This window comes from Manduca sexta, chromosome 13, assembly GCF_014839805.1.
Source record: "Manduca sexta isolate Smith_Timp_Sample1 chromosome 13, JHU_Msex_v1.0, whole genome shotgun sequence".
NCBI classification, from domain to species: domain Eukaryota; kingdom Metazoa; phylum Arthropoda; class Insecta; order Lepidoptera; family Sphingidae; genus Manduca; species Manduca sexta.
The window spans coordinates 1874955-1889600 of NC_051127.1; the positions used below are offsets into that span (position 1 = coordinate 1874955).

The 14646-nt window shown below is 35.9% G+C and overlaps 1 protein-coding gene across 1 annotated transcript; it reads right to left on the reverse strand.

The window, feature by feature from the left end:
• Positions 1–335: 335 nt before the first annotated feature.
• LOC115453508 (NADH-quinone oxidoreductase subunit B 2) lies at positions 336–14265 on the reverse strand. The gene is made up of 5 exons (XM_030182207.2): positions 14148–14265; positions 13435–13660; positions 4879–5006; positions 952–1177; positions 336–520 (listed from the first exon to the last, which is right to left on the reverse strand). Exons 1-5 carry the CDS (start codon positions 14189–14191, stop codon positions 404–406), a joined length of 741 nt encoding a protein of 246 aa, XP_030038067.2. The 5' UTR covers positions 14192–14265; the 3' UTR covers positions 336–403.
• Between the last annotated feature and the right edge of the window lie 381 nt (positions 14266–14646).

Sequence of the window (14646 nt, forward strand, 5' to 3'; positions counted from 1 at the left end):
TTGAAAGGTAACTCGTGGAGGTCTGCACGTGTCTGCAAAGCCACGTGATGATAGCATAAAAGTGGGGAAGCGTTTACACAACCCGATTCCAACCAGCTTCCCAAGTCTATTTACGTGTGTCTTTTCTGCAAAATTGGCTGTGATATGTTGACTAAGGCATTTTTTTTGCCGCGGGCTATCTTTAAAGAATTTCACCCTTCGCCACTGTAGTATACACATATGTTCCGTTTAGAGAAAGGGTGCTAGGGTTTTAATTGTATTGTTATACAAAGAAAGGAAGTAGACGAATTATGCTAGCAAGGAGTCATAATTGCTGCAAATGAATTGAAACCTTATTTAAAACACATAAGTGACGTAATTTATTGTACTAAAAGTAATCAAGATGACGTAGTAATGTAACATGCTAGTGCCGGTACCACATTTGCAGTGATTTCATGCGTTTCACCTTCTTCTGCAACTGCAGCATGCCGTAAAGTAGAGCTTCTGCCGTCGGCGGACACCCTGGCACGTATATATCCACCTGGGTAAGATGTTAGACCCATTGTCATAAAGAGTCTACTGACCATTGTCAGTATTTTTACATCTACAATCTTTCTAAGGTAAACCTGGGAATTGCAACTATCGTTTAGCAATTGGTTATTAGTTTGGTATACTTTCCAAAGCGTAGAGGGCGTTTATTTAGGAAGTAAAACGCTGCTCGTTTAACTATTTAGTTTAGTCAATCTCTTGCATTTTTTCTTTATAGTCAATGATGTATTGGTTGCGGTCGACTTCAATAATTATTGACTATCAGATCGAGTGTGAAAATGACCATACAAAATAAGTGCCTTTGACATCTTTACGGACATGGTTGGTTCACGGGACCACTCTGAGATAGTGATTAAGATCTATTCATTGACTTCAACAGTTAGTACTCATTAAAAAAGTAGCAGAATCGGGTCAATAACTCACCGGAACAATCCTATCGCATCCCCTGACTGTGGAGTAGGTGTAATGGTAGTATCCACCACCGTTGGCGCAGCTGCCCATCGACACCACCCACTTGGGATCCGGCATCAGGTCGTACGTCTTGCGGAACACCGGCGCCATCTTGTTTGTGACCGTGCCGGCGACTATGATGACGTCGGTCTGCCGTGGCGTGCCGCGGAACACCATGCCGAAGCGGTCCATGTCGTATCTGGAAGATTAAGAGCATAACGTCTTAATTCCACTGTCTTTTGTTTTGTTTTTTATAGTTGCTTCATGTTATTTTAATACTATTTACGTAGGCAGACTCCCCACTGGGTGGTTAGTTATAATTAATATAACTTAGACGAGGCTTCCATTTATACTGATTTACTTAATTTATGTAAACAATTGTTATTTTATTCGCATGCTGGTCATCATCAGTGGAACCATAATAAACCTTAATGTATCCGAAAATTTAAACCACTTCTAAATATGGCAAACTCATTTGTATACGAAATGGTATATGCAGTTCTCATGAAATGTAAATGTTGGAAACAGACAAAAGGCTAATGGAGTTTTTAGGTCACGCGAAAAATAAATCATATTTGAAAGAACTAGTTCAAACATGTACAGTCTTCGTTTGAATGTAGGTGGACTGAAATGTTACGCGAATGATTAATCACTTGTATCTAAGATTGTGTTCACTTTGTGTAAAATGACATATGCAAATGGTAATTACTTGGTAGTACTTTAGGTTTAAAAATAGCTCAAACTGCTTTTATTGCGATTCTTATTCTTTTACTATCATAGGTCTATTGACTAGCAAATTGTCTAGCATCGCGGGTGTTGATATGTCAGGGCGATGACTTATCATCCGGTAACCCACTCGCTCATTTACCTTCTGCTTTAAAACATTCAGCAATACGTGGTGTTGTCATTACAAATTAGATTAATTTGTGACTAATGATCCAGGGTTAGTCATTACAAATAGCAGCGACTTATCTCATTATGAATGGTAATTCCCTATTAAATGCTCGAATTGATATAGATAAAAAAATAGGAATTACTTTGTGGTCTTTGGTTTGATTTATAGGTCGGACAACTACATTTCTGAATAACACGACATTTCATAACTTATTACATTACGATGTAAAATTCTTTGTTTATGCGTTACAAAAATGTCGTTTAGAAATCAGTATTATTTCCTATCGTTGAAATTTCTAAGAATAGAAAGGTATAATTCCGATGCTAGATCCGTTCAAAAATCCACCTTCTGCCCAATTCGATCATAACTAACCGCTGAGCCTGACGGAAGCCATTGACAGTTGACCTCGTCGCAGACATTTGAAAGGAGAATGTCAACTTGTAGTAACCTTTCGGGGTCTCCGCGCAAGTAATCTTTCAAAGTGTTTGAGCAAAGCTTTGTTGGCTATTACTTGCGAGATTTTTAGAGCTTTTGACGTCATTTGGCGGTACCGGTTATAGATATTTGATAACCCTGTAGCCCAGAGGGTGAGATGATAGTTAATATATGGTGTCGGGTCAATTTGTCTTGAATTGAAATGTTTGCTTTTGGGCTTTAGTCAGGCTCGGTGATGATTTTGACATTTCAATGTTAGGGATTGCTGACTTGCTTTTGCCTCAGAAGTTAGGCTAGAGCATGTCGTTTGAGTATTATTTTTTTATTCAGTCATACCAACGATAGATATTGCTGTTGTCCACGGTAGATAGAAATATGCCGGCCTGTCTAATACATATGTACATTAACTGACTTTGATGCTTCGCTAGTCAGATTGAACCACTATGGTAAATTTTCATTATTTATGCCGTGGTTGCTATCCAACTGAATACAATTATCGGACACCCACCAACCGCTAAACGCACAGGAAATTACTCAACATAAGAGGAAAGGATGTTAGATGCGGTAATATAGGTTATTATTAGTAAAAATTCTAGCATCTAGACCAAAATAACGCGCTGATAAGATTCACACCAGACGCGCCACAAAACTGGGGCAACACGCGTGTGACGCAATGTGCAATATAATTAGGGTTGTCACTATTTTAAAATGCATACGTAAATATTTGATATTATCGCACGTTCTGTAATAAATATTGGTGTCACTTAAAGATGTAGAGGTGGAATTCTGTTGCTGGCTGATTGGTTAATCAAGAAATCTTAATCTAATATTGATCTACTGCGCTGTTTTAACGTATACTTTACATTGGTAAGATATATACCACATCAGTAATTGTCCCATTTTTTTTATATAAATGTATTCAAACCCTACAATCCCTATCCTAAAACTGTATCATAATATTACTAATTCGATACCACAAAGTTTATGCAAATCGATGCATTGTACAAGTGGCAGCCCTACCATCGCGTAGGTAACACGATGCCCCGCACTGCGCGGCAACCGGCTAATGAACTCGCGGCGATTACGCGCACTCGGATTCACCTCATCTGAGATTTTCAACAACTGTCTTTAAATCCTATGAGTTTTAGTTCACGATATTTTTATACGTTCAGTCTGTGTTGCATTATCCTACTAACATTATAAATGCGAAAGTTTGTGCGGATGTATGGATATATGTTTGTTCCTCTTTCATGAAAAACTACTGAACGGATTTGGATGAAACTTTACAGTAATATTGGTTATATATCAGAATAACACATAGGCATTTAAAATGATTTTGTGTAATTTGATCATAACATAACAATACATATTAACTCGTAAAAAAAAATATCCCGGAAAACTCCTTCTCGTGGGCAAAGCCGCAAGCAAAAGCTTGTAATTTATATACACTATATAATTTTTAGTTTATTAATGCCTGCAATAGTTGTTGATCTGATGGCCTAATTGACGGTATGTGGCTAACACAGTTTCACACATCGGTTAAGGAATAACATGCATGCATGATATTCCTTAATCGATGTTCCTAGCCATGGCTAAGGGTATATCACAAGAAAGCATTTTGATAAACCTATCTGATGATAAAGAGTGTCTCATTAATGTGGATTTCGCACGTTAAACTAGATCAGTAAGGGTTCAAACGATAGGCAATTAAATTGGGATGCAGAGGGGAAATTGCATTCTAAAGCCAAAGCGACTGCGCATGCTGCAGACTACGTGAGTTTAGGTTTAATATCGATGCAGCAATTGATTTCCGATCATCGAAATACTAAAATTGGATAGATTCTTTACGGACGAAATGCCACTTTCATTTAGAGTTTACATTTGCATAGCTCGTGCAGTTCTTTGTATAATATCGAAAAGACTGAGAAGATAGTATGTCAATTGTGATGCATTAAAAATACGTGTCTACGGAAATGAAATATTCTTTGTCAGACACATAGGCCATTAAGAACGAAACAGCTACAAAAATCTAAAGATAAATCGACTTTTGATGAACAATATACTAAGCCAAATAACGCTATAACAATTTTAGAAGATGCAATATAAAGGATATATTTATATAAAGTTATCCCGTTCTTGTGTCAATTCGAGCTGTGTGTGAAATCCTTTTATATCGAGCAGAGTTATCAGAGCAGCGACGCTATCGACAAAATATGTAATATAGTTTCGGATATCCAATACTGAATTTATTTATTATTTGTATCCGAAACTGAGTTTAAGGTCCGAACGAACCGGGCAAAGATACTACGGCTTGGTGTTATATTACACTGTTGAGAGAAAATGAATTAGTTGAACAAATAATGTTAAAGTGTTAGATCTACGTAGACACATTTATGTACAATATAAATGGGCCCATTCGGCCGGTGTATCACCACAACAGAAAATTAAGTTCAATCAAAGTTTTGTAAAACAATTACGTTTAGTGGTTTCTCTAAGGTATTCGTGACCTTAGCCACATACACAAACGCTGATTTGAGTTTGACAATCTAGGCCTGATATAAAATTATTACCTAGGTCCAGCATAATGCATCATCTCCAAAGCGCAGCAGGCCAGGCCGAAGGTCAGCGGCCAAAGCGAATTCTTCCGGCCCCAGTTGAGTATGTCGTCCGCTCGAGCCAAAACCCATTCAGCTTTGGTCTGAAATATTGTTTGTAATGATTCCTGGGCGAATGGATAAGATCAGATTTTCTAAAATATATAAGAATAAATTCCAGGATTTTAACGTGGGCGGTGTAACGAAATAAAGCTTGTTCAAACCATCATTCCTTTCCAATAAAGTTATCGAGCAAAGTGAAGCCACAGCTGCCGCCGTCATAATAAGATTATATTAAGTAAAGATTGAATCTCGATATCGGTATCTCAAATATTGGCTTAGGAAAGAAGCATCTCTGAAGATGACAGTTTGCTTATATTTACTTTAAAAGGTTTCTGATTTTATATTGGATTTATCGAGTACGTAATCACTATAGGCGTTCCTAATATTGTGATTTAAGAATAGTATTTTGAAATTTATTGCGTGCGTTGCTAGATACTAACGCCCGTATTCATAGAAGTTTTTTTATCTAAGGACGGAGCAAAGCTGTGATAACAAGTCTGTTTTTCAGTGCTGACGGCATGGCAACGTTCGCAGTGCGTAGACATAGGGCCGTTATGACTGGCTTATATTGTTGTATCTCAATATAAGCCAATCACAACGGCCCTATGTCCTATAACAGACTTGTTATCATATCATTGCTCCGTTCTTAGATAAAAAACCGTCTATGAACAAGTGGGTAAGTGTGTGGCGTTTGCCCATGCTTTAACGGGAGGTTTCTAATGATTGACAGGAATATACAATCATTTCAATAATTATTCAGAGGGTAACAAAGCAAACGTTCTCAAGTTTGTAGGATTACCATATCATCCCAACATACTATAAATATATCTATTCAATGTTTACATGCATGAGATCTTCTTCAGCATTAAGCCACATTATTTATACATACGAGTCAGCCTTCAGGGTATGCGAAAGAACCATATTTATTAAATAAACATCTACAGTGTTCGCCAACTGTACTGAAAATGTACTATTCTGAAGCTCATTCAAATCTGTTCACATGAATTATGTATAAAACCATATTGTAAGTGAATACTGAGCGGCTAATAAATAAAGCATAGACGTCCGAACGAACAATCTGACAGCATGATAAATCATGCATGTGTGTGAATGTGGTGGAATTGTTTTCGCATTGAATCATTGTATTGGAATAGCAGGAGTATAGTGGAAGATATTTTTGGTATATTGTATAGGGGGATAAGATTCTAGTGTCGATGGGAATGAATGCGGATTATACTGTAATCAATGATATTTAGTGTAGAAAAAGTGGGGAACGAGGTGAACATGATTCAATCAGAAGAGATATGTTTTAAATAAACCCTTATTTCATTCGTAGTAAGAGCGATTAATCATGATGGCACTCAAGAGTCAAGGTAAACATTATACAATATAATATTGACATCTATATGTGAAGGACCGAAAAAGGAAAACTTCTGGCCACTATCAGTATTTAGCAGACGTTAAAAAGGAACTTGGTGGAGAGTATTTATCTCTGAGAACAGCATGTCTAAAGGATATAGCACTCCTAATAATAATCTAACGACATCGTCGTTTATTACATCAACCCATTCAGAAATTACACTAACTCAATCAATCATCCCAAAACTTTTATCCTCGATCCACTGTAATCAATGGAATGTACTTCTAATAATCCCTTTATATAAAATAGAGATGCAAAAAATAATAATTTGATCATGAGTGGTAACTGCGTAAGTCGTAAGTCGTAATTTCATTATCATATTGATCAGCACCCATTCGGTATCCGAATTTCTTCTGGAACTGTCATTCACTATCCTCTTTCTATTTACACACAAAGAGAGGGACGAAACACATTCACTGAGATCGATATTGTACACGCGTGAGTAATGGGTACAATTGGACCAATGATGCTGGTAATCCAGCGGTAATTTAGACTAGCGTGGGATGGATTACGTATTGCCTAAAGTTGGAACTTGGAATTGATTTTAATAGGCACGACTTTAATCATACTTTCTTGTTTAAAGCAGATTCTTTGACATTGTAATAGGGGTCATATTTATAAAGGAACATGATCAAGGTTATTGGGGATATGAAAGTAATAGATTCAAACAATCTTCTCTAATTTTTATAGCGTCATTTTACCATATTTTCGTCCATATTAGAAAGGACAGTTTAACCGAATTTATGTTGGTATGACACGTCGAAAATAAAGTGCAGGAAAGTTAGAAATTCAACACAATCATGCCAAGTTATCGCACTGTTTAAAGTTGTATAGAAGTCCAGTGTTTATTTACAATCTAATTTTGAAGCGACAGTACCAGCGGTCTCGCCGGGCCCGTGGTACCCCTACCAGATAGCCGACGGCCGCTCCTGTTGTAATTAGATCCTAAGCCAGGGCTACAAACTGTGAACTGATTGGGTTTGGTTAATCTACTGGACGCATTTGAGATTTTACAGGCTATCAGCTGTGAGGGACGTGTGGAACAGTTTAAAATTTTGGAAAATTTGATGATAATAATTATAATTAATAGTACTTGAATGTATTAATTAGGAGGTTAGTTATGTTTTTATAACTCAAGAATAAATAGTATTTCTTGTTATTTCTTGAATGTTATAAATTTTCTTTGACGCAATACTATATTTACTTCACTAGTAAGCATTCAATAATTCTTTTGAAAGTCGTCAAAATCATCATAATCTACATTAATACATACCTTCCTTTACCATCAATATATTTTACTCTACTCTGTCGCATCAAGTTTCCCCGAAGTGTCCCCAAATCAATAACCAAGAAAAAAACATTAGGGTGGCAACCCTGTCATTGAATTGGACAGCCAGACGACCCTATTACACAACCATCGCACGCCGGCGGCCTTGTGATTCAGAAACTTATTACTCACGTATCCCGGGATGGCCGTTTAATTTCTCTTTCCATCAGTTTCTAGATAGAACATTTGGTACTTTACGCAATGGCTGGGGCTGTGACAAATATCGTCTCGTAGACGTTACGCGGGTGTGTGAAATGGAATTCTATTTTCAAATTTGATGGAACTTTTATAGAATCAGTGTCAGTGAATATAGTCCATTGAAAAGTTACATTTGGGGTTGCGTTTTTTAGAGGACGCAATTTTATTTTTTTGAAGTGTAGGGGGGGTCAGTCTAAAGCTAAAACCAAGTTTGTGGGGTCGCCACCCTTGTCCCACGGCCGCCATCTTGAAAATAAGGGTTGAAATGGTTTTACGATGTATCTCTTAAACTATTTATCTGACAAAAAAATATATAAACATTTTTGTTGCAAATTAAATTCTCTACAACTTTGGTCTTGTAACTTTTGTCGTAGAACTATAAATAAAAAGTTATAAGCGAAAATGTTAAGAAATTCAATGTTAAGCAATGTCCATTGCAACGTCATCAGAACGTGTGTTTATAAGGTTCATAATACTTTTTGTACTCTCATTAATACCCAAATACCCAAGGGACTATTAGGGAACAAAAGAACATCTGCCTGCTATTATTATTATTATTTCTAACCTCTCTTATTGTAAGAATAGCTGATAATATTGTGTTGAAGTTGTATTAAGTAAGTTATTTATTATAGTTATTAGCATTTCGACTTTTAAAAGTCTTTTAAAAGTCAAAATGCTAATAAAAAAAAAATAGTTTTCACTAAAGTTAAAATCGTGTCTAAAATCATTCGAAATCGTCTTCACAATTAAAAACAGAATAAAATACATCCGCACGTACAGAAATATGTAGCACAACTAAAAGATATAAGTTGAACGACAACTTCAACATAATATTATCAGCTATTCTTACAATCACAGAGGTTAGAAATAATAATAATAATAGCAGGCAGATGTTCTTTTGTTCCCTAATGGTCCCTTGGGTATTTGGGTATTAATGAGAGTACAAAAAAAGTATTATGAACCTTATAAACACACGTTCTGATGACGTTGCAATGGACATTGCTTAACATTGAATTTCATAACATTTTCGCTCATAACTTTTTTTTTATAGTTCTACGACAAAAGTTACTAGACCAAAGTTGTAGAGAATTTAATTTGCAACAAAAATGTTTATAATTTTTTGTCAGATAAATAGTTTAAGAGATACATCGTAAAACCATTTCAACCCCTATTTTCAAGATGGCGGCCGTGGGACAAGGGTGGCGACCCCACAAACTTGGTTTTAGCTTTAGACTGACCCCTACACTTCAAAAAAATAAAATTGCGTCCTCTAAAAAACGCAAGGTAAGGCCTAAAAAATGTAACATTTCAATGGACTAATATTGAATGAAATGGATTGACGATAAATAAAATAGTAAATAGGAACGGGTGGTAAATGGATGCCGCGATGTAGTAAAAGTTGCTACAATTAAGTACACTTACAAAATATAATAAAAACAATATCAATAATCCTGTTTTCGAGATAATTAAAGACTTTTTCAAGGTAATCATTCCAAACAACCCATTGATTCTTAAAGCCCCGTACATATAACTGCATCTAAATTCGCATCTGCATGATTTTGTATGTGCATCTATTTTGTATCTATGCATGTATTACCTTTGTCACTTTGTTTATGTAAAATAATTGTGTTCACCCAATAGGGTCGATGTTTGTGGAACTAGATTATAATGTTACAACTAGTGTTGCCCAAATTCAATCTTGGTCTTGCAGTCTTGGTCTTGTTCTTGCGTTTTTGCAAGACCAAGACCAAGAACAAGACCGCGTATTTTTAGCAAGACCAAGACCAAGACTGACCGTGCAAGACTTGAGCAAGAACAAGACATAGCCTGCAAGACTCTTGCGTCTTGCAGCTAGGACTTAGCGCTATTTCACTGAGTAGTTAGGTGTAACAGTTCGGTTTATAGGTAGGTACGCTTAGGAATTCTATGAGACGCAAAAACTGTATCAAAGAATATGAAAAACTGGACCTATGCGCATTACGACTAATACCATAAACATAGCGAATAAAAAATATCTATTAAAATCAAACTGAGTGCATGCATAGTTATGTTTTAACCATCGGCACTTTGATAATGCGGCATCAAAGGTTTTGTACTTACTTCTCAAAGAAATTTGCCGCTTTTCGGAAGTACATGGTTATGATACACGCGCCGGCGGCTTCTTTTGAAATCTAAAACAATCGTTGCCGCCACGCCGAAATCATAACATTTGACACTATTTGATTGCCGCCATAGGGCGTAGGTATACTCATGCAAAATAATTTCGAATTTTAAGAGTACCTACAGGTGTTCCAAAGAATAAATAAGTTTCAGAGTGCTTAGAATGAAAATGAATACATTATACTGATCACGCAAGTAGTATTATGATTGGGATAAAATGGTAAGGATAGCCCGACTAGAAATTTAAAAGTGCGACCAATGGGGCCCCTCTTGGGCTTCCCTCTTGGGGCCCACTTTGGGATGTCACGCAAAGCCCTCTTGGGCCCCCATTGGGAAATCCCAAATGGGCCCCCATTGGGAAATCCCAAATGGGGCCCAATTGGGAAAATCCCCATCAGATCCCAATCTAAATTTATAAAAATCTAAAATTTCAAAAATCAAAAATAATTTTGAATTACGGCCTCTGATGGTACTATAACTTTATATTTCGATTAGAAAGTGAACTATTGGTTGAATGCATCCTTGTCGTCAGTTGGGCTCGAACTCGGGTCCTCTTGGTCATCAGTCGTTCACGTTACCACTGGTCCAAGCGGGAATATTACATTCGTCGCTTTATTTGATGTACATCGAATCAACTAGATGATATTACTAATATTGCGGTTGAATGTTTAATATTTGTTTCTGTTTTTCGTTTATCTTAGTTAGATTTATTCAAGCGGAACTATTAGCAATAATTTACTATTTCAACGTTGGGATTTCCCACTTAAATCCCACTCAAGCCCCAATTAGGAAATGTTAACAATAATTTTTCATTTTTACTTTGGGATTTCCCACTTTGGCCCCACTCGGGTCCCAATTGGGAAATATTAATAATAATTTTTCATTTTTACTTTTGGGATACAATGATAAATCGTAAAACTCTTTTATTAAATTTCTTATAAGTTGAAGGTTCAATCTCTTTCTAGACAGATAAGTATTGTTCTTTAAAATACAGTCAAGTTATTGTAATTAATTTGTTTTTACATGTTTTAGCAAATGTAAGCTTATAAATCATAAATGTTTATTAAGAAACAGTTACTTCCATGGAAAACGACATATAGGTCAGTTGATTTTTCGAATTTCTTATCAAATCTTCAGTTATTTATTAATCTGCTTGATCTTTACTATGGCTATGTTAATTCAATCTCACAATGTTCCAATTCTAATACGTTTTTCTAAGATTTAAAGTAAACTTTAATAAATAGTAATAGACTAATAGGTAATTGCAAGACTTGCAAGACTCTTGCTGCAAGACCAAGACTGGGAGCGCAAGACCAAGACCAAGACCAAGATCAGGTGTATTGGCGCAAGACCAAGACCAAGACTGGCTAAGTCTCGTCTTGTTCTTGCATTTGGGCAACACTAGTTACAACTACTGTACCAAAACTCACACTATAAATAATTATTTGCACAACGTATCGTATCCTTTACTGATCCCTGATATGTGAACAGACCTTTTTCGGCCTCCTGTTGCCGGCCACGTTCGAGATTACGTCGTGTTTACTTTTAAATTTCCATTATACGAATTGATTACGTCATTATTAAAATAACACGAGTCCCTAGAGAGGCTTTTAAACTTTGCACAAGAAATTTTATCTAATTTTGTGGAACATAAAGTTACTTTTTAAACGCAATTTGGATAATTAATTAGGGAATATTTTGAAGGTTTAAGGTTGTTGGTAACAGATGGTTGTAATGTCGGTTTGTTAGTAAGTATTATGAAATATATAAGGAGGTTGTTTTTGATAAAATATTTTAGAAATTTTTTACAGTTTAACAATTATTTTTTGAATATTTTTTATTTCGATGCATGACTATACGAACTATCGGAAACGATTATTGTTATAATATATCAGTACGAAACACATCACTGCTCGAAGTAAATTAATCATTTTGAGATAGATAAATAAGATTATGTTAGAAAGTTTTATTTTAAATCAATTTTAATGAAGTTATTTTGGATCTTCAAAATTTATTTATCAAACAATAGACCCTCCTAAAACTTTTACAAAGACATTATTTTAACGCGATTAAACAAAATTCACCCAAAATCCAAGTCCCTAACCAAACAAGATTAAAAATCATTCGTTCGCGAAAATTACATTCATTCACAGACGGACTGAACGGGAGCGGCAAGTGGGTACACATTTCCCCGGTTCGCATTCCCAATTCGAAATGTAAATTTTTATCTTCCACCGAGTGTCACTTCAACTGCCAGCATAAAGGATGAGCGGACCGGTGCGGCTTCGAATTCAACGGGAATTTTTTGCTCTTTTTTTACAAGTCAATGGGTTTGGATGAATGTTAATGAACAGTTTGGTCCCTATTTGTCCTCTGAAAGTGCAGATTTTGATATACTAGCTGGTAATTAGATTTTTAATTGCTTTTCCGTATAGTGGCGTATATAGTAGCGTATGAGTGGCGCACGGTTGTGTAGACTTCCTATCTTCCTATTATAAAGGTAAGATAATCATAATCAGCCACAATTACCTGATGCCGATTGGTAGGTTATTAGACTCACTTACATCAATCGGTAAGGTTAATTTGATTAACACCCAGACAACAAACAATGAAATATTGAAGCCAAATAATCAAACTCAATATTACATTGTTATTATAATGTCTATCCAATTTGTAGTTTCTGTGAAATACCCATAAATCACATACAACGATCCGCAAAGATACACTCACTTCTAAGAAACAATGTCTCCGTCTACATAAATTGTACAAGCAAAACAGGTCTCTGCAGCAGTCAGTAAAAACTGGTAATGACGAGACTAAACTCTTAATATGTTGAGATTAATCAAGAATTCTACTGTTTCTACCACTAGGCAAGCTTTATATATGCTTGTATAAAAATATAATAATAAACAAAGTTCCACGGATAAGCAATACTAAACGAGGGCTTACTGTAGCGCCTGTAAGCAATTCTTCTCCATTAGACTAAATGAGACTTTCGGAAGACAAAGAATAATAACAGTAATAGACCCGTCACTAATTTGCTTTACGGTTAGTGAAGAATTACTGTGGCAGCGTTAAGCGTTTCGTGATTATTTACGACTCATTTGTACAGTGGCAATGTACTTACATTGAGAAATTAGTGTCAATTCAATCCCGGTAAGGACAATTTGCAAGTCTAGTTTGAAACTTCGACGTGTTGATATGCTTGTCTCTTATCTTATAATGGGATAAATAAGCTTGTAATACTAGTTACATCTCTACCTATGCGTAAGAGAATACAAGCGTAAACTTGTATTAACAATATATCCACAGTAGTATTTCATACCTACGAATAATACAGAATATTTATTTCTTTTTAATATACCTGTCCGGGGAAATGAAACGGTGAATATTTTCGATTCTCGCCCCATTTGGGTGCTTTCATGCCGTGCGGCGGCACGTAACCCTTCTTCCTTGCATCGCTGCTTTTGTACCGTTTATGGTTAGCGCTAGTCTCTGAGAGGGCGGTGACGTTTCGCGACGGAGTGATGTCCCTTCTGATGTTTACATCTTTGGTGTAATAAGCGACGTCGTTGTAACTACGTGGGATTCTAAGGAAAATATGAAAGAAAAATGTTTATATTTTTTCGTCTCTTGCCTTTGTTATTTATTGTTCAATTACTATACGTTTTTTCTTCACTGATATTACGTAATCTATACGAATATATAAAGCTGAAGCGTTTGTTTTTTATACGAAATTAGAAAATATACAGATGTATTCACAAGAAATGGCACGGAACTTCGCTTAGGATTAAGCTCATTGTTTCTAATTCCCAGAAAGTTAATCTATCCGCATATATGTATAAGGTTTTAAATATCTATTTACTAAGAGCTTTTGCCCAGTATATGCCTATGTAAGTAAGATTCACTACATAAATCACGTGAAAGTAAATATTAAGGTATATCCAACATAGGTATAAAACAATCCTTGTATATAGTAAAAGGTGAATTTTCGTTCCGGAACCTTGAGACACTTAATGCATAAACATTATATTTGATCCTTGTTCATAAAAACATAAAGGCGAATATATATCGCACCTGAACAATATATCATGAAACAAATATCCGCTCGTACGTAACATGTTAGTTTTGTAAACAATTTGTATTTGCGAACGCTGTATTGACGCGCGACCGCTGAGTTGACACCGCGTTTGACAATTTGACGCTCGAATGACGTTACGTTCGGAATACGAAATGATTTGTTTCTGGTTTAATGGTATAAAAAAGTTTTGTATACTGAAATAGATTGTGAATAAGCTGGTGGTAGGATATATTTATATTATATCCGCTTGGATAGCGACTACCGTACACAAGGTGTTAATACGCCATAGTAGCCCACGTGAGAGTTTTGCGTTTCATGATTAGCCTGTGTATATCCGTTTGCAACACGCCGGCATAATTATGTCGACTGTCGAGGGGTAATCATCTTTCGTCAGTCGACATTCTATTGGACTCCACTCCTACTGACCATCAGGTGCAATGGGATTACTTTGACGCGAACGTATAAAAAAATGTATAACGCTTCTGTCAATGCTGA